The 20,319-nt window shown below is 49.4% G+C and overlaps 2 protein-coding genes across 2 annotated transcripts; both read right to left on the bottom strand.

The window, feature by feature from the left end:
• Positions 1-1,868: 1,868 nt before the first annotated feature.
• Positions 1,869-7,055, bottom strand: H2BK1 (H2B.K variant histone 1). Its single transcript, XM_009002820.5, has 2 exons — positions 3,386-7,055; positions 1,869-2,139 (listed from the first exon to the last, which is right to left on the bottom strand). Exons 1-2 carry the CDS (start codon positions 3,533-3,535, stop codon positions 1,903-1,905), a joined length of 387 nt encoding a protein of 128 aa, XP_009001068.1. The 5' UTR covers positions 3,536-7,055; the 3' UTR covers positions 1,869-1,902.
• ABCF2 (ATP binding cassette subfamily F member 2) lies at positions 6,656-20,193 on the bottom strand. The gene is made up of 15 exons (XM_009002819.3): positions 20,115-20,193; positions 19,253-19,451; positions 17,698-17,910; positions 16,858-17,040; positions 16,605-16,776; positions 15,444-15,539; positions 14,468-14,570; positions 12,241-12,336; positions 11,908-12,027; positions 11,730-11,819; positions 11,243-11,353; positions 9,397-9,459; positions 9,034-9,162; positions 8,299-8,502; positions 6,656-7,328 (listed from the first exon to the last, which is right to left on the bottom strand). Exons 2-15 carry the CDS (start codon positions 19,407-19,409, stop codon positions 7,191-7,193), a joined length of 1,875 nt encoding a protein of 624 aa, XP_009001067.1. The 5' UTR covers positions 19,410-19,451; positions 20,115-20,193; the 3' UTR covers positions 6,656-7,190.
• Between the last annotated feature and the right edge of the window lie 126 nt (positions 20,194-20,319).

The raw sequence follows: 20,319 nt of genomic DNA, 5'->3' as shown, positions 1-20,319 counted from the left end.
TTGGGTGAAAGTGAGCATAACCACACTTGCCTCCCTGGGGCCTGCCAAGAGCTCACACCATTACCATGAGCCAGACCCCTGTGAAGGATCATGCTAGAAAGTGTAGCAGATGCTGCTCTGCATGCTTGGGGCTCACTTGGTCACCTGTGGGTTGCCCCCCCACCTCCAATCACTGCTACAGGCTCAGAAGACCATTTTTCCAAAAAGACAAAATACACCACTAGCAGCCTGAGGCTGGTCAGCTGGGGTAAGATTTTTGGCTCAGTGTCACATTGAGGCTTATGACTGAGTTAATCTATGAGGAACAGAGTCAGAGAAAGGGGCAGAAGGGAAACAGCAGTGAGGAGGAGCAAAGATAAGGACTCTTAACTCCAAGGTGCCTACGAGCTACCTGAGAGTCTCGTTAAAATGCAAATTCCAGGCTGGGCGTGGTGGCTCATGCCTATAATTCCAGTACTTTGGGAGGCCAAGGCGGGCAGCTCTCCTGAGGTTGGAAGTTCAAGACCAGCCTGGACAATTGGGTGATATCCTGTCCCTACTAACAATACAAAAATTAGCCAGGCGTAGTGGTGCGTGCCTGTAATCCCAGCTACACAGGAGGCTGAGGCAGGAGAATTGCTTGAATCTGGGAGGTGGAGGTTGCAGTGAGCGCAGATCATGCCACTGCACTCCAGCCTGGGCAACAGAGCGAAACTATCTCCAAAATAAATAAATAAAATACAGATTCTGCTCCGAATCTGAGGAGGTGTCAAGAGCCTGCCTTTCTAACAAGCTCCCAGGTGCTACAGCTCCTGCTGGCCTGGGTCATGCCTGACAGAACAAGGTGTGAAACAGGGCAGAGTGGGCAGGAGTGAGGCTTCAGGGGCAGATATCCTGAGCCTACCCCTTGCTAGCTGTGGACATAAACGTGGATCACTAGTCCTCAGCTCACAGAACCTCATGGTGAGGCTCAAGGTATGAGAAGAGACACGTGACATGGGTAGCACTGCCGCCGAACATCAGCCATTACTACAAGGTGATGGCGTTTTCAAGACATGGAGATGAAGGTGACCACAAGCCAGGTCTGTCCAATTACAAAGGGAACATGAAGAATTTGAGGTTTGTCTAAATCCCACCCCTTCACCCTCTTCAAGCTTGGAAGAGGATTTGTGGGTCATGTGCCCACAAGATAAGCAGAGGCTGCATGAGAGAGAAAAAGCAAGTGGTCTAGTGGTGAGTGGCCGATTTAGGTAAGGACACAGGAATGGCCGTGGTGCTTTCTTGCAGTTTTTCTCTGGGTTTCAAATTTTTCCAAATAAAACTGGAGAAGAAAAGTTAGAAGTTTCTGCAGGTGAGCACTTTGGGTTAAAAAAGACTTAAAAAGAATAGAAGAAAAGTTAGGAGTTTCAAAAACATCTCCACTGATTTGTCCAAAAAATAAGGAGAGAGTGAGAAACCATACTGATCTCAGCAGGTTATTTAGAAGCTGGTCTGGGCCTTGAGTTTCTGTATCTTGACTAGATCCGTGTGGCCCCTTCACACAACAGCTTCTGTCATATCGGATGCAATGACGGTTCGTGGGAAATGATGCTGCAAAGCCACAGCCTGAAAGAGCACGACACAGGAGTAATTTCAGGCCCAGAGCGGGAATCAGCTGGTAGAAATCCAGATGATAGCCCAGGCCCAGGTCCTACTCCAGCCCGCTACCAAATGGAACATTTGCATGTGTACGAAGCTCTCACACCTTACTCACAGGATGTACCAGAAAGCTGTTTCTAAGAAGTAACGGAGAAGAGCTATTCCACCTGTGGTAGCCTCAAAGTGAGGACATGCTTGCTCCACACACTCCCTGGCCTCAAACATCCTTGCAAATCACCACAGTGCACAGAAACAGTTTACCCTTTATTTTGGTCAGGCCCTGGGTCACTTGGAGCTGGTGTACTTGGTGACAGCCTTGGTGCCCTCGGACACAGCGTGCTTGGCCAGCTCGCCAGGCAGCAGCAGACGCGCGGCCGTCTGGACTTCCCGGGAAGTCAGGGTGGTCCGGCCTGAGTACTGGGCCAGCTGGGCAGCCTCACTCGCCAGCCGTTCAAACACATCATTCACAAAGGAGTTCATGATGCTCATGGCCTTGGCAGAGATGCCGATGTCGGGGTGCACCTGGAGAGAGGGCAGCACCACTTGGTTAGTGGAAGGGGCTGGCGGCAGCGGTTTCCACTGCTGGCAGCAAATCTGCACCTGGCACAAGCCTGGTTCTGCCCTAAACCCCTCTGCTGTCAGCACCCTCCGTTCTCTTTAGGGCTCTCACCCGCAGCAGGAGGTTGAGGGGTTGGCCCTCAGCAGCACTCCCCTCTGCAAGTCCAGGCCTGGTCCAACCCATCAGTTGCAATTTTTGCCCCTCTAAGTCGGGCTAAGACACAGGGCTCAGTGATACCCACTCCTACCCCACTTTCTTCAGGGCACCAGGGTTTGTCCTCTGGTATATCTCTTCAGCCAACCCATATCAGCGCTGGACTCACCCACCCCTGACCCTGCAAGAGCATTCCCAGGCACCCAAGTTGTCAATTCACTAAAACTGCTAATGGGATTCAGACTGGAGTCAGGCATTACTTCTGGGACCTGCTCTAGCAGAGGGGGAAGACTTTCAGGCAGGTTGGAGACGCACGGCAGGCAACACATGGCTACCCCTCCCTCCTCCTGGCCCTGGCCCTGCTGAGCAGCGGCTCTGGATCCTCCAGACGAACTGACTGTCAGTGTTCCAATTCCTGGGAGTAGCCGCTTTTCATGCACAAATATAGGGCACCTGCAGCCCCTCAGTGTTGGGGAGAGGAACACACAGGAAGGATGCTAGGGGCTTGCCCAGAGCCAAGGGAGCTGGGACACTGCCACCGTCAGGCCATGTGATGCAGGATCCCCATGGAGCCTTTAGGGGCTTCAGGCTCTTTGTCTATACGGTGGGCAAACCCTAAGCCCCTCAAAGAGCTGAGTGCCACTTGTCCAGAAAACCTTCCCCAAGACTCCAGTTCACCCCGATCACCCCTCTTCTCGGTCACCAAACACATCTTGTTATGTCATAATGTTTGGCACCTGATCACCTTCAGCCTGGCACAAAGTGTGGTCCTCTTGTCTTTTAATTATGTCCCACCTAATCATGCTGTCCCATCATCCCCGTAAACTACTGGAGAGTGGCAGAAAGCACACTTCGTCTCCTGCCTATCACCGGTGCCCAAGATCCTGAGAGGTGGAGACCCCAAAAATCAGGTCCTGCAACCTCAAGAGGGACCTGGCTTGCCTTAGCCACCTGCCCCACTGCCAGCACTAAACTCAGAGCCCTGGCTTCCAGCCAGTACCCTTTCAAGGCGCTTTGCCAGGGCATCCCACACACACACCCTTGCTCTGCACTCACCTGCTTCAGCACCTTGTAGATATACATGGAGTAGGTTTCCTTGCGCCGACAGCGCTTTTTGGATTTCTTGTTCCCAGTACTGCGGCCCCCACGGCCCCCACGGCCCCCGAGCTGCTGCTGCTGCTGCTGCTGTCCATACTCAGCGCTCATCTTCCTGCTCCTCTAGCCCCTACCCACCCCTCAGAGCTACTTTTATGAAGTCAGCTGCCCTGCCAGGTGTGGCTGGGGGCATGCACCTGGGAGAGGGAGGTGGGAGGTAAGGGGCGTGACTCAATCCCAATCTAACATGCTCTGGGCTGACCTTGAAGAGAGACAATTGCTCCTTCCTCTCCCACAAATAATTTTTTGTCTCTGAATTAAGAAACCCTTCACCAGGTCCCCTGCTTCACCCAACTATCTACTAATGTATTTACGCACTTGTTAGAAGTTCAGGCAACTCCAGCCCACCAGCCTGTAATCACGGGGCACACAGGTGCCAGCATGGCTCAGAGTGCTGGGGACTCCAGAAGGAATGCAGCCTCCCTCCCCCACTGGGTCCCAGTGGAGCTGGGGACAAGACTGATTCACATCAAACCACCAGAGAAGGGCGAAGGGGCCAAAGGGGATGGTACCTATCACAAGGAGGCTCGAGCAGCTAGGGGTCGCTTCTTGGCACAAATGGGTATATGAAGCCAGTCTTGTAGGATGTCTCCTTTAATTGGGAAGAATGGGAGAAACGGTGTGAAAGGTAGAGTGGAATCAGCCTGAGCTGAGTATAATGAGGCTTGGACTGAAGGCAATGAGCAAAACGCCTGAGCCTGGACTAGATGCAGATAGCACGAAGCCCCCCAGGTAGTGAAGAGGCTGATAGGGAGGAAGACCACTGGAGGCAAGAAGCAGAAAAACAGTAGATGCTCTCCAGAAAAGCAGACGTGGGGGTCTTGGGAGTTGGCAGTAAAGGGAAGAAAAAGGTCATCGAAAAATGGAGTCAATGGTGTCACTTAGCACCTATGGGGGAACAAATAGTTCAGGCCCTTGAATGCTGTGATTAAAGAAACGTGGAGCAATATGAAAGGTACAGAGGCTTGGGAGAAAAGAGGATGTTCCGAATGGAAAGGTGGGGGAAACTTTCCAAAGACCAGCATCACCTGCTGGCTGTTAAACCAAGCAACCCCTCAATCAGCTTACTTCCCCACCCAGCTCTGAATGGCTGGTCACATCCTACGTGCAAAGGTTTAAGAGAACAGGGCATTTCTCAATCCAAAACAAGGCACTGCTAATTTCAGAATTATGTGTTTTGTGTACTTTTAAAACATTCTTTAAAATACCAAGGTTGACTTTTTTCTTGACAAGTAAGCTGACTAGACTATTTCCATTCCTCCAAGTTCCGAAGGCCTCGTGTCCCAGCATGGAGACTCTGGAGATCCCAAGACTACCTGGATTCTTAGTAAGGTCCAGCACTTCCTTGGCTGAAGCAGCAGGGGCTCTGTCTCTCACTGTCCCCATTATCCCTGCAGCCCACTCTCCAGATGCCATTTTCCCCTAAACAAGGCTCTGGACACTCAAGACTAATGTGGGCCATTTGCTCCAGGCCCCACTTAAGGCATAAAGCAGTCAAGCCAGGCCCCTCTGGGGTCAGTAAGAAGAAAGGACTCCTGTCTGCCTCAGCTGCGGTGTCTCAAGGGAGGCTCTTGTCCCCACTGCTCAGGGGAGCTCCTGGACTTCTTGGCCATCTGAGAAGGCCCTACTCATTTTTGAAGGGAGAGCACACCAATCTCACCTTTCGGGATAGCTACTCACAAGAAACTTCCCTCCCTTTTCAATACTGCTGTCTCCTTTCTAAATCACAATTTAGCATCTAACTTATGTCCTGTACTGTTCTGTCTTACTGGCTTTCCCACTAGATCATTAGCTCCTTAGGGGTTTAAACACCATCTGGGACAGTTGTTCCTTCCCCTCAACCAGTCCTGGCTGTACGATAATGAGTACTGAAAAATCATGGTTGTCTTCCCATAGCGATGGCTGCTGATTTCAGAGGCAGAGTGATGAATCCACACCAGGAAGGATGGCCACCAGTGGAGTGCTGACTCAGACAAGGTATGCAGAGACCTGGGCTGGAAGTGAATTCATTAGTGATGAAAACTATGGCTGTGGACAGACCATAATTAGGACAGGCCTAATTTCCTGTATCCCAATAGGAAGAGAGGTTCACAAACATTGGTGTGGAATGCAAACTCCTGGCCATCTCTGCACCTCTCTCATTCTACCAAATGCCATTAATAGGTCTGATGCTCAGCAAGCTGCATTTTTAAATTTGAGGCAGTATCTGTCTGTCCTCAGGCTGGAGTGCAGTGACGTTCTCTGCTCACTGCAGCCTCAACCTCCTGGGCTCAAGCGAGCCTCCTCCTTCAAGCACAGCTGGGACCACAAGCATACATGCTACCATGCCTGGTTTTTTTATTATTATTTGTAGAGATGGGGTCTCCCTGTTTTGCCCAGGCTGGTCTTGAACTTCTGGGCTCAATCGATCCTCCTACATTGGCCTCCCAAGGTGATGAGCTTACAGGCAGGTATGAGCCATTGTGCCTGGCCAGTCTACATTTCTTATCTTTTTGAGACAAGGATTTGCTCCAAAACCCAGGTTGGAGTGCAGTGGTGCGATCTCAGCTCACTGCAACCTCTGCCTCCCGGGCTCAAGCAATCCATCCACCCAGCCACCTGAGCAGGTGGGACTCCAGGCATGTAGAGATGGGTTTCACCATGTTTCCCTGATCTTGAACTCCTGAGCTCAAGTGATCCACCTGCCTCTGCCTCCCAAAGCGCTGGGATTACAGGTGTGAGCGAATGCACCTGACCTGCATTTTTAACAAGCAGCCCATGCAGATGGGGCAGAACTTCAGATCACAATCCGAAAACCACGCCCTGACAGTGGTTCTCAAAATACAGCCCCTAGACCAGCAACACCAGCATCACCTGGAAACTTCTGAGAAATGTTAATGTTCTTGGTTTCCCCCAGACCTACTGAACCACAAACCCTGAGGCGAGATCTGGCAATCTGATCTGATGAGCCCTCCAGGTGATTCTGATTCATGTTAGTCTGTGAATCACAGGCCTGAGAAAAGGTAATTTCAAATCAGCAGTAAAGGTAGAAAGTTCTTCCAGCTCCCATGGACTAGTCTCCAGTTCCCATCCATACAACTGATGCTGGATCCGGCTCCTGCTGAGGGCAGTGCATGTGGGCACCGCAGGGAGAAGAAGGCCCCAGAGACCCGAGAAGGAAGGTAGGGACCATGGCTTCCTCTTTCTTTATTGGGCGCTTTGTAGATGCCACGCAGGTCTAAAAGTTACACTGTTAAATAATTATTTAAAAACTGACCAGGACGAAGGTCCTGATCCAGAGCTCCAAACCAGAAGCAAAAAGGAATGGGGGCGGTGGGCATTCCTCCAACATCACCAAAACCCAGAAAACGAGGATCCTAAGCTCCTTCGAGGGCCAAATCCAGGCTCAGGCCCTTGGGCTAACCCGCAGGTGCCTCTGACTGCATCACACTCAGAGTAAGGTAACCAGCAAGGGGCTGGAGGGAACGGCCAGCTGAGTCCAGACATGGACAGAAGTAACTGGAAGGAGGACGGGAAACGGACAGGTACTGTCCAGCTGTAGATGAGAGAGTGCAGCTAAGGCAGGTCGAGGGGCAGGGGAGAGGCTGGGGGAGCGGAATTGCAGCAATGCAGGAGTGCAGCCCCAGGGTCCTGTCCTGAGCAGCTGGTCAGGGTAGCAGCTGTTAGTTCCCAGATGGAGCTCCTGACCTGAGCCCAGGTAGAGGGCTCACACGTTGTGGGTCCTCTTGGTGAGCTGTGGCTCCTCATCCACCAGCTTGGACTTGAGGTGCTCTTTGTAAGCCAGGATGTCTCCAGGCCACTTGGTGATTGTCTGCTTCTCACAGACCCAAATTTCCTGTGCAACCTAGAAAGCAAAGCCTAGACTTAATCCTGGGCCAGTCACCATCCCCACCTCTGCCCAGCAGACTTTCTTTTCTTTTCTTTTTTTTTTTTTTTAAGACGGAGTTTCACTCTTGTTACCCAGGCTGGAGTGCAATGGTGCGATCTCAGCTCACCGCAACCTCCGCCTCCTGGGTTCAGGCAATTCTCCTGCCTCAGCCTCCCAAGTAGCTGGGATTACAGGCACACGCCACCATGCCCAGCTAATTTTTTGTATTTTGAGTAGAGACGGGGTTTCACCATGTTGACTAGGATGGTCTCGATCTCTTGACCTCGTGATCCACCCGCCTCGGCCTCCCAAAGTGCTGGGATTACAGGGTTGAGCCACCGCGCCCGGCCTAGGAAGAAAACTTCAATCCGCAAATCCATATCCAGCTCACTGTCTCACTACTTCTAAGTTATTTGGGATGTTCTAACCCAAGGTGTGGAGCCTTCCCAGCCAGGAACTGCTGTGTCACTCCTACAGTCAGCTCCCCAGCAGGGTCTAGGTCTATTTAGGGGCTTCACTCTCAGCTTGCTTTCCTCCACCTCCCATCTTCTCCAGAGCTTCAGAGGATTGAGCAGCACTTTTTCTCCAACGACTGTGGTAGCTCTCTGTCTAATCAAAATCCTTCTTAGTAGAAAACTATTTTCAGACTGAAGAATCTTGGGACAGTAGTACAAGCACCGTTTCCTACCCAATTTTCTTTCCCATTTGAGCCAAAAATGCCAAGTTGGTTAACATCTCCACATAGAAGAAATGAAGCGTTTCAGTTAAGGCTTTCTAAGTAGCCCCAAAGAGGCATAAGTACTGGTCCTCACCACCTGTGTCTACACTCTGAGCCCCTTCTCTTAATTCAGTAAACAGATGTTATGTGCCCTCCATATGCCACAACTACCCTACCCAACCTTCTAGAAGGTCTCTGTTGTGCCTCACCCCTTGGCCAGGGCCTCACCTGCTGAATGAGTCTGAAGTCATGGCTGACCAGCATCATACCACCCTCAAACTCATTGATGGCATCTGCCAGGGCGTCGATGGTCTCAATATCCAGGTGATTGGTGGGCTCGTCCAGGAAGAGCATGTGGGGGTTCTGCCAGGCCAGCCAGGCCAGACATACTCGGCACTTCTGCCCGTCTGACAAGTTCCGGATTGGGCTCACCTGAGTGGAACCATGACATACATGTAACTTGGCATTATCCCCACCAAACAGCACAGCTCATCTCTCCTCCATTTCTCCCTGACTCCTCCATAAGTATTGCCATTTTATAAAAAGTGAGGCTGAGAGAGACCCACTAGTCTCTTGAGGCCTGAAAGAGACTCATCTGGAAACCTGAAGCTCTTGTCATTACTAAGCCCATACCTCTTGCTCTACTGGCAATTAAATCTTAATGAACGGGATCATTCCAGATCTGCACCCAGAAATGTGTTTTCTAGACTGTGAGTTCCTTTGCCCTCAAGTGCTATGGCACGAGGGCATGTTGAGACCGGCATGCTATCCTTGGCCCCTCAAAATGCTCCATTACATAACAATCTAGAGTAAAAAGAAGGTAGTAGGTTCTTAGGGAATCAAATGGAGGAGACACTGGTTTGGACAGCTTCCAAACCTAGGCTGCCAAGACAGCGTCCCCTGACCCACGCAGCCACAGAATCCCAGCTCTCTGGCGTTCTCACCACACCCTCCTTTACTGACCTGCTGTTTCCCAGTGAGACCGTATCGCCCAATGATCTTCCTCATTTCTTCCTTCTCCTTGATCTCCGGGTAGCACTTCATCATGTACTCCAAAGGTGAGAGATCTAAGTCCAGCTGCTCTTGTAAATGCTACAGGAAAAATGGAAGCCACCCAGGTGTGACTGGCATCCCGCTTCAAAAGGAACCCTCCTAGGTAACTTCCTATTTCTATCCCAGGCACCTGTTCTGGGTTCAAGAAGCAGGTAGGAGCCACCTAGGCTGGAATTTCTGCCAGGGGGTAGGGGTGGCTGGCTGGAACTCGGCCAGATACAGCACCTTCCCATACCCTGAGCAACTCCCTGGATCCCAACTCCAGGTCCGTACCTGATGGTAACGCCCTATCTTGACATGAGAGTGTTTTCGGATCATGCCATCTGTGGGTAGTAGCTAGGAAGAAAAAAGTGGAAACATAAGAATGAAACAAAGGAACCCTAGTTAGAAACAGACATAGGCAGAGCAGGCAAACAAACACATGTTCACACTGAACAAGATTCAACTTCCTAAAGAGAATACATCACTAACTCACACACTGCTATTCTGGCCACTCTAAATATATTTAGGAAGATGTACTGGAGCAGATGTTCTCAAGAGGCAAAGATACAATTTAAGTAGTTACGAAATGTCTACTGCAGAATGCCCTATACTGTGTAGCAGAGGGCTTGGATGTAGGTGCAACATACATTTTCTAAAATTAAAAACAGGTTCTCCAAGTTGTCACTGTCATCAATGGGTTCTTAGAAACAGAACCTATTTTAAAGGTCTGGAAACAGACTTTAAGTGAAGCAACATATAACAGAACTAATTTGCCACAGGCTAACTGATACAAACGACAGTTAGGTTCCTGCAGCATTTTTTAGTCACAAAAAAAGATCATCAAACTTCCAATAAAGATCCAAACGCTTTCTTTTTTTTTTTTTTAAGAGGGAGTCTTGCTCTGTCACCCAGGCTGGAGTGTAGTGACTCACAGGAACCTCTCCATCCCAGTTTCAAGCAATTCTCTAGCCTTAGCCTCTAGAGTAGCTGGGATTACAGGTACCCACCACCATGCCTGGCTGATTTTTTGCATTTCTAGTAGAGATGGGCTTTCACCATGTTGGCAAGGCTGGTCTCAAACTCCTGACCTCAAGTGATCCACCAGCCTTGGCCTCCCAAAGTGCTGGGATTACAGGTGTGAGCCACCACGTCCTGCCAAAAGACCCAATCACTTCTAATATTCAACATTTAAATACACGTGAGCTATACATACATTTAAGAAAGATTAATGAAAACAAGGTAAGTTATTTACCCAATTTTTGGTGAATCAGTGAGTAATAGTAGTTGCAACAGTGGTGGGTTAAGCCAAGGAAGAAATGTTTGCAAAGGGAAAATTGTAAAGAGCACTTCCTACCACCACACAGTTCAAAAATAATCACACATGGGCTGACTTGCTGAGTGCATTTGTATGATTATCAGAAATTTTACCAATTTTTCTTTTATAACAATTTATATTCATTCATTCTTTCATTTTCCAACCTGCTTATTCAAGTTTAGGATCCTGGGCAGCCAGAGCCCATCCCACCACCCCAGGGTACAAGGCAACAACCAGTCCTGAAGAGGACACCATTCTATTACAAGGTGTGCTCACACACCCACACTCCTTCAGACTGGAGCCACTGAGACACATCAATTAACCTGACAGGCGTAGCTTTGGGATGTGGGAAGAAACTGAAGTACCCAAGAAAACCCATGCAGACGTTAAGGGGGAAGTGCAAACTCCACACAGACAGTGGCCCCAGCTGGGAATCATTTCTTTTTTTTTCATAGATATTAATGAAATGACATTATTTGAGAAGCTGCAACATCTCTAAATGCACAGATGTTCCTATATTCTAAATGCTCTGATTGAAATCAGAAAGATGCTCAAACACATACACGTATTCACATACACACAAATACACACGCTCTGACAGACTCCTCCCTACCCTATCCCTGTCCCAGGAAAACAGCCCCCAACTTCAGCACTGTCCAACCAGACCTTCCCTGTCTCCTGTCTGCTGCCCCACCCCTCCAGAGGGCTCACTTACCACCAGAGTGCTCAGGCCCTCCCAAAGTAGCCCTGAATCATTCTCCTCTTCCTTAGCCGTCACAAGGCCTAATCTTAGGAGGATCCACGCCCACCTTGGCACCATACCTCTCCAGTTAGCAGCTTCAGAAGAGTTGACTTTCCTGCTCCATTGGGCCCTACCAGAGCCACTCGTGTGTCAAGGTCAATTCCAAATTCTAGATTATTGTAGATGCAAGGCTGAGGTGGGGATGAGAGAGAGACGGACACAAGGCTAGAGTGTAGATCTGCTCTGACCAGCAGACCAAGCCTGCTGAGTCCCCAGTCACCAACAGAGAAGCAAGGAAGTAGAGGGAGGCAGCACTCATGGCAGATCCTGCCTAGCCCACTGCCTCCGCCCACCAACCCAGCTGAGTCATCTTCCTTCCACATACATGAAGAAAGGCCAATGTGCAGCCTTGGATGAGGAACCCCGGCTGCCACACCTGAAAATCCCCCAGAGCATGTGGGCTAGCAGGTTTGGTCAGCGAAGAACAGGAGTGGCTCCCATGAGCTGACATTCACCTTATAAGACACACCCCAGCCACCCAGCCATAATGCCCTGGCCTGAACTTACCCCATCTTTTGTATACTTGAAGCTCACATTTTGCACCATAATGACGGGTGGCGGGATCTTGCCACATGGTGGGAAGTAAAATGACAGTGTCTAGGAAGAAAAGAGGGCATTTATCAAGTTGGCTCCTTTCTTACCCATCTCACCTTAGGTCACCCAGCCCCAACCAATCACACCCCACCTTGTCGCTCACGACCCTCTCTGTCAGTCCTGATGCCATCATTTTCTGTAGCGTCTTTTCCTTGCTCTGGGCCTGCCGTGCCAGCTTGGCACTGCCATGACCAAACCTCGCAATGTAGTTCTAAAAGAGACCAAAGGGAGCTTGAAGTATGTGTAGGCGCTCAACAATTCATCTTCAATCCAGGGTGAAAATGGTGATCATAACTTCTTCTCCACCTCCATCAGCACCCCAACTTCTCCCCCCTCCAGCACCCCAACTTCTCCAAATGCCCTCACCAACTCCCCTGCTTGTTTCATGCAGGAGGCTGTGAGCCTGACTCTGCAGTCTCCCTACCTTCATGTGTGCAATCTGATCTTGCTCCCAATGAAACCTCTTCATCTGGTTCTCCTCCAGCTCTAGTCGTGTCTTCACATACTGATCATAATTACCCTGCATGGAAATGTGCCAGGCAAGGCGGGCAGCTTTAACCTGGGTTGCAATCCTGGATTCTCACTCAGAGTTTAGGGGCATGAGGGATGGCACTGACTTGGCCCTGGCTCTAAGGCTGTGCAGTAAGAAGAGAGGAAGTGCATTACAGAAGCATATCCTAACCTCAAATCAGAGTCTTATCAGAGTCTATGCCCCTCGCTCAGCCCAGCCAGGGCCAGGCTCCACAGTAAATCCTTAGTCAAAAAGACACCTGTGGCACTGGGAGTACCCTGAAAATCATGGTCATACAGATATCATGAGACTCAGAGCTTTCCAAAACCACCTCCTATTCCTCCCTGTGCCCCTAGGGGCTGAAGTCCCACAGACTACAAGAGCTGTCTCCAGATGGGAAAAGAGACCAGTCAGATTTAGAAGCTGACAAACCTTGCATAAGTGGATTGCCATGGTTTCTATCTGCAAACAAAAATAGGACTCAAGCTAAATATCCATCAGAAAGGGCCTAACAAGTCACAGGATAAACACATGATGAAATACTATGCAGTCACTGAAAAGATTGTGGTTGATTTATACTCACACGGAAAGCAGTCCAAATATACTAAATTTAAAAAGCAACCTACAGAATGATTATTAAAACTAACTGTGGCCAGGTGCAGTGGCTTACACCTGTAATCCCAGCACTTTGGGAGGCTGAGGCGGGTGGATCACTTGAGGCCAGGAGTTTCAGAGCAGGCTGGCCAACGTGGCAAAACCCCGTCTCTACTTAAAATATAAAAATTAGCCAGGCATGGTGGCATGCGCCTGTGGTCTCAGCTACTTGGGAGGCTGAAGTGGGAGGATCACTTGAACCTGGGAGGCAGAGGTTGCAGTGTGTCAATATCATGCAACTGGACTCCAGCCTGGGTGACAGATTGAAACCCCATCTCAAGAAAAAGAAAAAGAAAAAAAAGACTGCAATTGTGTAAAAAGAAAAAGGTATGTATATATGAAATTGTCTATAAATGCTTACAAGTATACAGGAAGTTCCTGGAAAGCTATACTAAAAACACTAATACTCCTATGACTGTGAGTAAAGAGGACATCAATTGTTCCTTTCTTATGTGCTTTTTGAAATATAAAATGAAAAGGCAAGGCACAACAGTGGGCCGTTGAGATCCTCACCCCCATTCTCCTGTGGTCATGGGAGGTGGGGTAAATGTGTTGACTCTAGGGAAGCAGAGTTAAGAAGGCATTCAAGAAGGCAGAGGGAGGCCTGGTGCAGTGGCTCACGCCTGATATCCCAACACTTTGGGAGGCCGAGGTGGGCAGATCACTTGAGGCCAGGAGTTCAAGACCAGCCTGGCCTACATGGTGAAACTCCGTTTCTACTAAAAATACAAAAACTACCCAGGCGTGGTGGTGCATGCCTATAGTCCCAGCTACTTGGAAGGCTGACACGTACAAGAATCACTTGAACCCCAGGAGATAGAGGTTGCAGTGAGCTGAGATTGTGCCAGCCTGGGTGACAGAATGAGATTATGTCTCCAAAAAAAAAGAGGCAAGGCAGATGGGAGCAGGGCTGCCTGGGCACCATGAAAAGTCAGCTTCTTTTCAGGCCATAGGCCATGGGTTAGCAGTCTGTGCACAACATACACCATGTGCACAGACTGCTAACCCATGGCCTATGGCCTGAAAGCAATGACTTTGGGATCAAAATAAAACAGGCAGCAGGACTCCTTGTCTGTATCTTTTTACAGCAATAGGTAGAAAATAGCTGCTAGGTAAGTCTGCCTTTTTTTTTTTTGAAATGGAGTCTTGCTGTGTCACCCAGGCTGGAGTGCAGTGGCGTGATCTCAGCTCACTGCAACCTCTGCCTCCAGGGTTCAAGCAATTCTCCTGCCTCAGCTTCCCAAGTAGCTGGGATTACAGGCGCCCGCCACCACGCCTGGCTAATTAGTAGAGACAGGGTTTCACCATGTTGGCTAGGCTGATGTGGAACTCCTCACCTCAAGTGATCCAGCCACCTTGGCCTCCCCAGTGCTAGGATTACAGGCATGAGCCACCATGCCTGGCCCCCCCGGCTTTTTTTTAAAAAAGAGAACTAAAGAGAATTGGTAAGCACAGAGATTTCTATGAGAAGCTGAGGCACACTCACCGTGTAATACTTCAGTTTCTTGTTGTGCATGTGAATGATGTTGGTACAGACACCATTCAGAAAATCCTGGGAATGGGAGACGAGGACCAAGATGCGCTTAAAACTGCAAAACCAAACAACCAATTAGTGAAGAGCTCAACAATGGGAGCTAACTGACAACTGCTGGACTGAGAGTCAGGCCCATCCTTATACCTAAGCACCTTTTAGATGTGTTGTCCAGTTCCTGGCTGTCAGTAAGCACCTAAGCCACCACTGCACAATCTATCTGTAAAAGTATCTTTCAGTCTGGTGACACAGATTGAGTTTCCTCAATCTTCTGTTCTAATTTTCAACAGAATGGAGTGGAGATAGTAGCAACAGTGAGAGTAAACGAAAATGTGTATATACACAAATACACTCATGAATGTATCCAAAACTGTGGGTGGGAAGAACTGGTAAAGACAGAGTAAAAAACAAAATGCTTTACTTTTGGAAAGAAGGTACTAAGGCACTTTTGAAAGAAGGTACTAAGCCCAGTACCACTAAAAACTTTCTTTTAAAATTGGTACAATATTCCAACTTATTCAGTTCTTTAGCCATAGAAGGACCATGACCATATTTTTGGCTATATTTTCCCTTGTCACTGCATCATGATCTTAGATGGATGACCATCTTTTCTTCTTCATACAATTAAGAAAATAAAAAATGTCTTTAAATAAGACCTTGCATTTGAAATATGGAAAAAACCATGAGAAAAAAAAAAAAACAAGGCTTTTAAAAAAAATGCTCATACATTTCAAATTAAAGAAAAACAATGAGACAAGAAGGCCAGCCCTAAACAGCCCTGAAGGCGCTCGCTGCTCGTCCAAGCAAGTGAACTCTGGTCCCTTCCGTTCCCTTCTCACTGCTGTCACGTCAGTGCGGTTTCTGGGCATCCATGTTCTGGAATCCCCCTTTGGGACCCTGCCCGCTCACATCCCCCATTCCACCCTCTTACGTTTTTAGTTCTTCTTCCAACCACACGCAAGCATCTAGGTCCAGGTGGTTGGTGGGCTCATCCAGGAGCAGCATGAAGGGCCGAATAAAAAGGGCTCTGAAGGACAGGAAAGGAAACAGAGGCACCTCAGAATTATAATGGATGTTTCACAGGAGGGGACCAACTTGCCTGCTACATGCAATTCTGGGTAGGCTCCTGGCCTGAGTCTTGAAATCAATTCTAGGCTCTGTACCTCAGAGGGAAAAGGAGAAGTAGGACAGAAACCAGAGCTGAAGAACAGACATTGAAGAGTAGACTACAGGGCTCAGAAGCACAGAAGCACAGTCTGAGGCAAGGCTATAGAAGTCTTTATGAGTCTATGAATCTTATACACTGAAGTTGGAGACCATGAGGAAGACAGAAAGATATAGAGGACATAAACTGCTAAAGCAAATTAGACCTATCTGAAGGCCTAAAGATATTTAGACCTATCTGGTAGGGTGGCCAAGGCTAGCAAGGGATAGATTCTAAAGCTCTGGTTCCCAAACCAGAAATCTGTGTTTTTAAAAGCTCCTTAGGTGAACCGGAGGCAGCTAATCCTTCCTAGCATGTGAAACCACTGTGCTCATGTTCTAAAGCATACGCAGGCAGTTTTCTAGAGCAGGATATCAAGTCTTATAAATTCCCTTCATGGAGAATGATGGGACAAGGAATTACCTGTTTAACTAGTGACACTGAGGGGATTATTGGCGGAATGCTGGTCTATAGAAACTCACTTTGAGTCCAGGCCACAAGACAAAAAGAACAACGCTATCTTAATAGCTGTCTCACATTTTATCTTTAGAGCTGGAATTAGCAGGACTAGAGCACAAAAGGAGTCCTGGTGGGAGGACAGAAACAGAGCTACTCCACCATTTTCTTTTTGACTACTCCTAGGATCTCTAAACCCAACCTTCTGTTGGGTGCTGGGAATCCAACAGAAGATGGAGTCACTCTTGACCACTTGAGCCAGGAAGCTCTCACTCTGGCCCATACACAGCACCCCCTCCCTCTCCACACTGCAGATGTCCAGGTCTTGTTCAACACTCACTGACTCCTGCTCCAAACAGTTCCACTGAAGTAAACATTAAACTCTGGAGAGATGGGGCAGCTATGGGGTTAGGGAAGGAGGGAGGGACTCACCTGGCAAGGGCAACCCTCATCCTCCAGCCCCCACTGAAGTCTTTCAGCTTCTTGCGCTGCATGGCAGGTGTGAAACCCAGTCCGTGCAAGATCCGCGAGGCCCTCATCTCTGCCTTGTCAGCATCCAGCTCCTCCAGGCGTTCATAGAGCTCCATGAGCTTCTCACACTCCGCTGTGGACAGTGCATGGCCATGAGCCTCCTGGGAGCCTTCCTAGAAGAAGCCCACCCCCACGCCCAGGTCCGGAGCCCTACCATCCTCATGAGCCAGCCGCTCTGCCTCCCTCTCCAGCATGGCCCGCTCTGTGTCAACTTCCATCACACACTGCAAAGGTGTCTTGTCACTCGGGGGCATCTCTCGAGTCAGATGGTAGATGTCGATATGCTCAGGGATGGGCACTTCACGTTTCCCAACAGCAGAGAGCAACATGGACTTTCCTGAGAGGGGAGACGAGCAGACGCTGGGTACAGTGAAATTCCCTATTCTTCTTCACCACTGGTTGGTCCACCCAGCCGAACTGGGACCTCATCCATTTTTCTTGAGGACCTTCCTTCCCTTCATTCGCTCAAATCTTGCCAGCCCCCATTCTTGAGATTCCTTTCTGACTTTCCTCCAATTCTTGCCCGCCCCTTCTCTGAAGCCTTTTTCATTTACCACAGCTTCACACGCCCCGACCAACTTCTCCAGCACCTGCTGTCTGTAACTACTGATGTGGTAGGGGGTGGATGTACCCTTATCTGAAAATCCAAAATGCTCCAAAATCCAAGACCTTTTAAGCGCTGACCTGAAGCTTAAAGGAAATGCTGATTGGAGGATTTCCGGTTTTTGGATTAGGGATGCACAGCTAGTAAGTATAATGCAAATATTCCAAGATCCAAAACACTTGTGGTTCTATGCATTCCAGATAAGGGATACTCAACCTGTACATACCACATACTGCTCTGCATTGCTAGTTCCTTTTCCCTGGACATGTCTGGTCTCCTACCCATATTGTAAATGCCTTGCTCTGAACACAGCTGGTGCTAAATAAATACTTATGAGTGACAGATGAGCCAAGGAGAGATTCCTCCCACCTCCCCTTCCAAGGGCCTCACCAATTCCATTTAAGCCAATGAGGCCATAACGACGGCCTGAGTTTAATTCCAGTTTGGTGTCACTGAGCAGCTCTTGACCGTGAAAGGTGAGTGACAGGTTGATAATGTGAACGTCGGTACTATTGGGGTGAGAAGCCAGGACGCCAGTGACAGCTCGAGCAGCAGCTTTCTTCATCTCAAAGTCCTCGAGCTCCTTGGTCAGCAAATCCACTTCTGGGGATAGAAAGCAGTGTTTGGGAAGATGGCTGTGAGACAGACTCAGCTCTCCACAAAGAGGAACATCCTGAAGGACTGGGCTCCAATCCTGCTGCGCAGACTCAGATGTTTCTCAAGCTTTACAGAGTGCACACTGACACAGAGCTGCCCCAACAGCCTGCTCGCCTGGACACCCGTCCTTTTCATTATAACCTCTCTTGTCCTCTCATGTCTGTTTACCTATGTTCATCATTCATAACTTCCTGTCCTGCACTACTGTGGCCAGGAATAAAACTTCCCCAAGGCCTGGCTTTATTGTTCCTTCTAATTGCTTTTTAACTCCCTGCTTTCTGAGTGCCTATCTGTTACAATTTGCAAGACTAATTCTACTTTCCTCTTCAAACATTTACTTAGTGTCTATCTGAGAAGCAGGTCATAAAAAAAAATCACCCAAGACATGGTCCTTGCACCAAAAATCAAATAATTTAGATAAACAGAAGATACAACATAAAAAGTAAGTAACATGAAAAGACAGCAAAGGGGTACAGGGAATGGAAATACTGAGGTCAGGTCGGCCTGAGAGAGGCTTTGCTATCTTGAGCTAGGCCTTGACAGAAATGTCCAATGTAGCTAGCAAAAACATGATGGTAGTAGAATTCAGTGTGTGACAGGACAGAGATGTGGTGACTACTCAAGAGGCAATCAATAGTCTGGGTAGACAGAGGGCTGTTTAGGCGGTTTTCAGGGGGCAGGGAAGGGGGCTGGGATTGGATTGCCAAGGGCCTGGAGCATTCTCTACTGCATATTGCCATGTTTCCCTGTCTAGATGTTAAGTTTTTGGAGGGAACACTGTAGTGCCTCCGTGTGTAGCACCATGTCGAGCACTTGAGAAATAATAACTATTTCCCAAAATATAAATAACAGAAAGGCAGCTCTCTCCCAGGAAAAAACCCCATAAAACAACTCATAAGTTACTGTCTGGTAGGTGGAGTCACTAACCCTGTGAAGACAAGTGTATGATGTAGCCAAGAACCTGGCACATTGGCCACCACGCGTAGAAATGGAAACTGAGAAAGGGTCAGGGAATTGGCCCCCTCCTCACAATCTAACAGAGCAGCAAGGCAGCTTGGCAACTCCCACATCCGCTTGCCACGGAGTATGTGAGAACTTTGTCTTCGGCTTCCTTGTTCAATGACAGGGTGGCACAAACTCAACTCTACTGACTTGATTCATCATGAAAAGTTTAGTTGCATGACACCAGATATATTCTCCACTGCCCCCAGCATCAAGATTCCCACTCTAGCCGGGGCATTCATTAAGTCTTAGCAACCATCCCCAACTCATCCCTCCCTCAATTCACCTGTGGTCTCTCTGCCATTGGCCTCATTTTTCTCCTCTGCCACCTGTGGTTCTGTGACAGCATCTCCATTTTCTTCATGTCCTTTTCTGGGCCGCTGTCGAGCTTTGGCAGCCTCCTTCTTTTTGGCCGCCTTCTTCTTGGCCAGGTCGGAGGGCATGATGATGACCCACAGGGGTAGGATACTGTTATTTCAGGGAGCCTGAAGGAAGGTAAACAGATACCCCCCCAAACTCTAAACTTACTGGTAAGAATGCCTGGGTCCTGCTCCATCTCTCTCAGGAATCCGCCTATCAATATCAAGCCTCTGATGCCCTGGTCTGTCCCTGCCTCTTCCCTCCCAACTTGGTCAGGGTCTCTCAAACCAATGCCGATTCTCAGCCGCTCGTCCAATCTTAACATTTCTTCCCACAGGCACCAGTCCCCACGGACTGTCTCACTCTGGAAATGCTCCTTCTTTCAGGGCCTCCGCCTGGGAACCAGGTTCTGCCCCTCAGCAGAGGTTCCCGTCTACGGTTTCCCTACAACTTGGCTCTCTGCACTCAGCCGGCCGCCTCACTTTCCGGGCTTCCTTCTCCCATCCCTCTCGGGCCTCTTCTCGGTCGTCCCTCTCCACATCACCCAGTCGTTGAGCCCAGCCTCTTGCCGGGACGCACTCGTCCTCGCCCGCGTGAGTCCCATCCGAGTCTCCACGCTCGTCACCCCTGGGTCCTCCCCCACCCCGCCCGTCAGCTTCTCTCCCTTAGCCCTATCTTCTCCCTCACAGAACCCTCCATCCAGGCCCCGTCCCTCCTTCCTCTTCTAATACTCTTTCCCCCTCACTGACGGGCACTCTCTCCCTACAGCGCCCCTTCCCCTAACTCACTGGGCCTCGCCGCTCGGCCTCTGTCGCAACCGAGCTGCTCCTTGGGCTCCTCCGCGTGCGGCCGGCTCACCAGCCAATCAGAGCCTCGGCTGGCTTTCGGCGCGCCGTCGCTCAGCCTCCTGGGAAGTGTAGTCCTCAAGCCGCAGCGGTCAAGGGTGAGATCCACCTTGAGGACTATCATGTATCCCAGGGACCTCGCGGGGCC

The sequence above is a fragment of the Callithrix jacchus genome, chromosome 11, assembly GCF_049354715.1.
Source record: "Callithrix jacchus isolate 240 chromosome 11, calJac240_pri, whole genome shotgun sequence".
In the NCBI taxonomy this organism is placed as follows: domain Eukaryota; kingdom Metazoa; phylum Chordata; class Mammalia; order Primates; family Cebidae; genus Callithrix; species Callithrix jacchus.
This window is presented reverse-complemented; position numbering and strand designations above follow the sequence as displayed.

Coding starts and splice junctions, on each gene's coding strand:
- ABCF2 (XM_009002819.3), bottom strand. CDS start 19,409: ATGCCCTCCGACCTGGCCAAGAAGAAGGCGGCCAAAAAGAAGGAGGCT. Junction 15,540..16,604: donor ATGAGGGTTGCCCTTGCCAG/GTGAGTCCCTCC, acceptor CCTGTCCTTCAG/AGCCCTTTTTATTCGGCCCT. Junction 12,337..14,467: donor AGAAACTGAAGTATTACACG/GTGAGTGTGCCT, acceptor ATTTCCATGCAG/GGTAATTATGATCAGTATGT.
- H2BK1 (XM_009002820.5), bottom strand. CDS start 3,535: ATGAGCGCTGAGTATGGACAGCAGCAGCAGCAGCAGCAGCTCGGGGGC. Junction 2,140..3,385: donor TCTACAAGGTGCTGAAGCAG/GTGAGTGCAGAG, acceptor CCCTCTCTCCAG/GTGCACCCCGACATCGGCAT.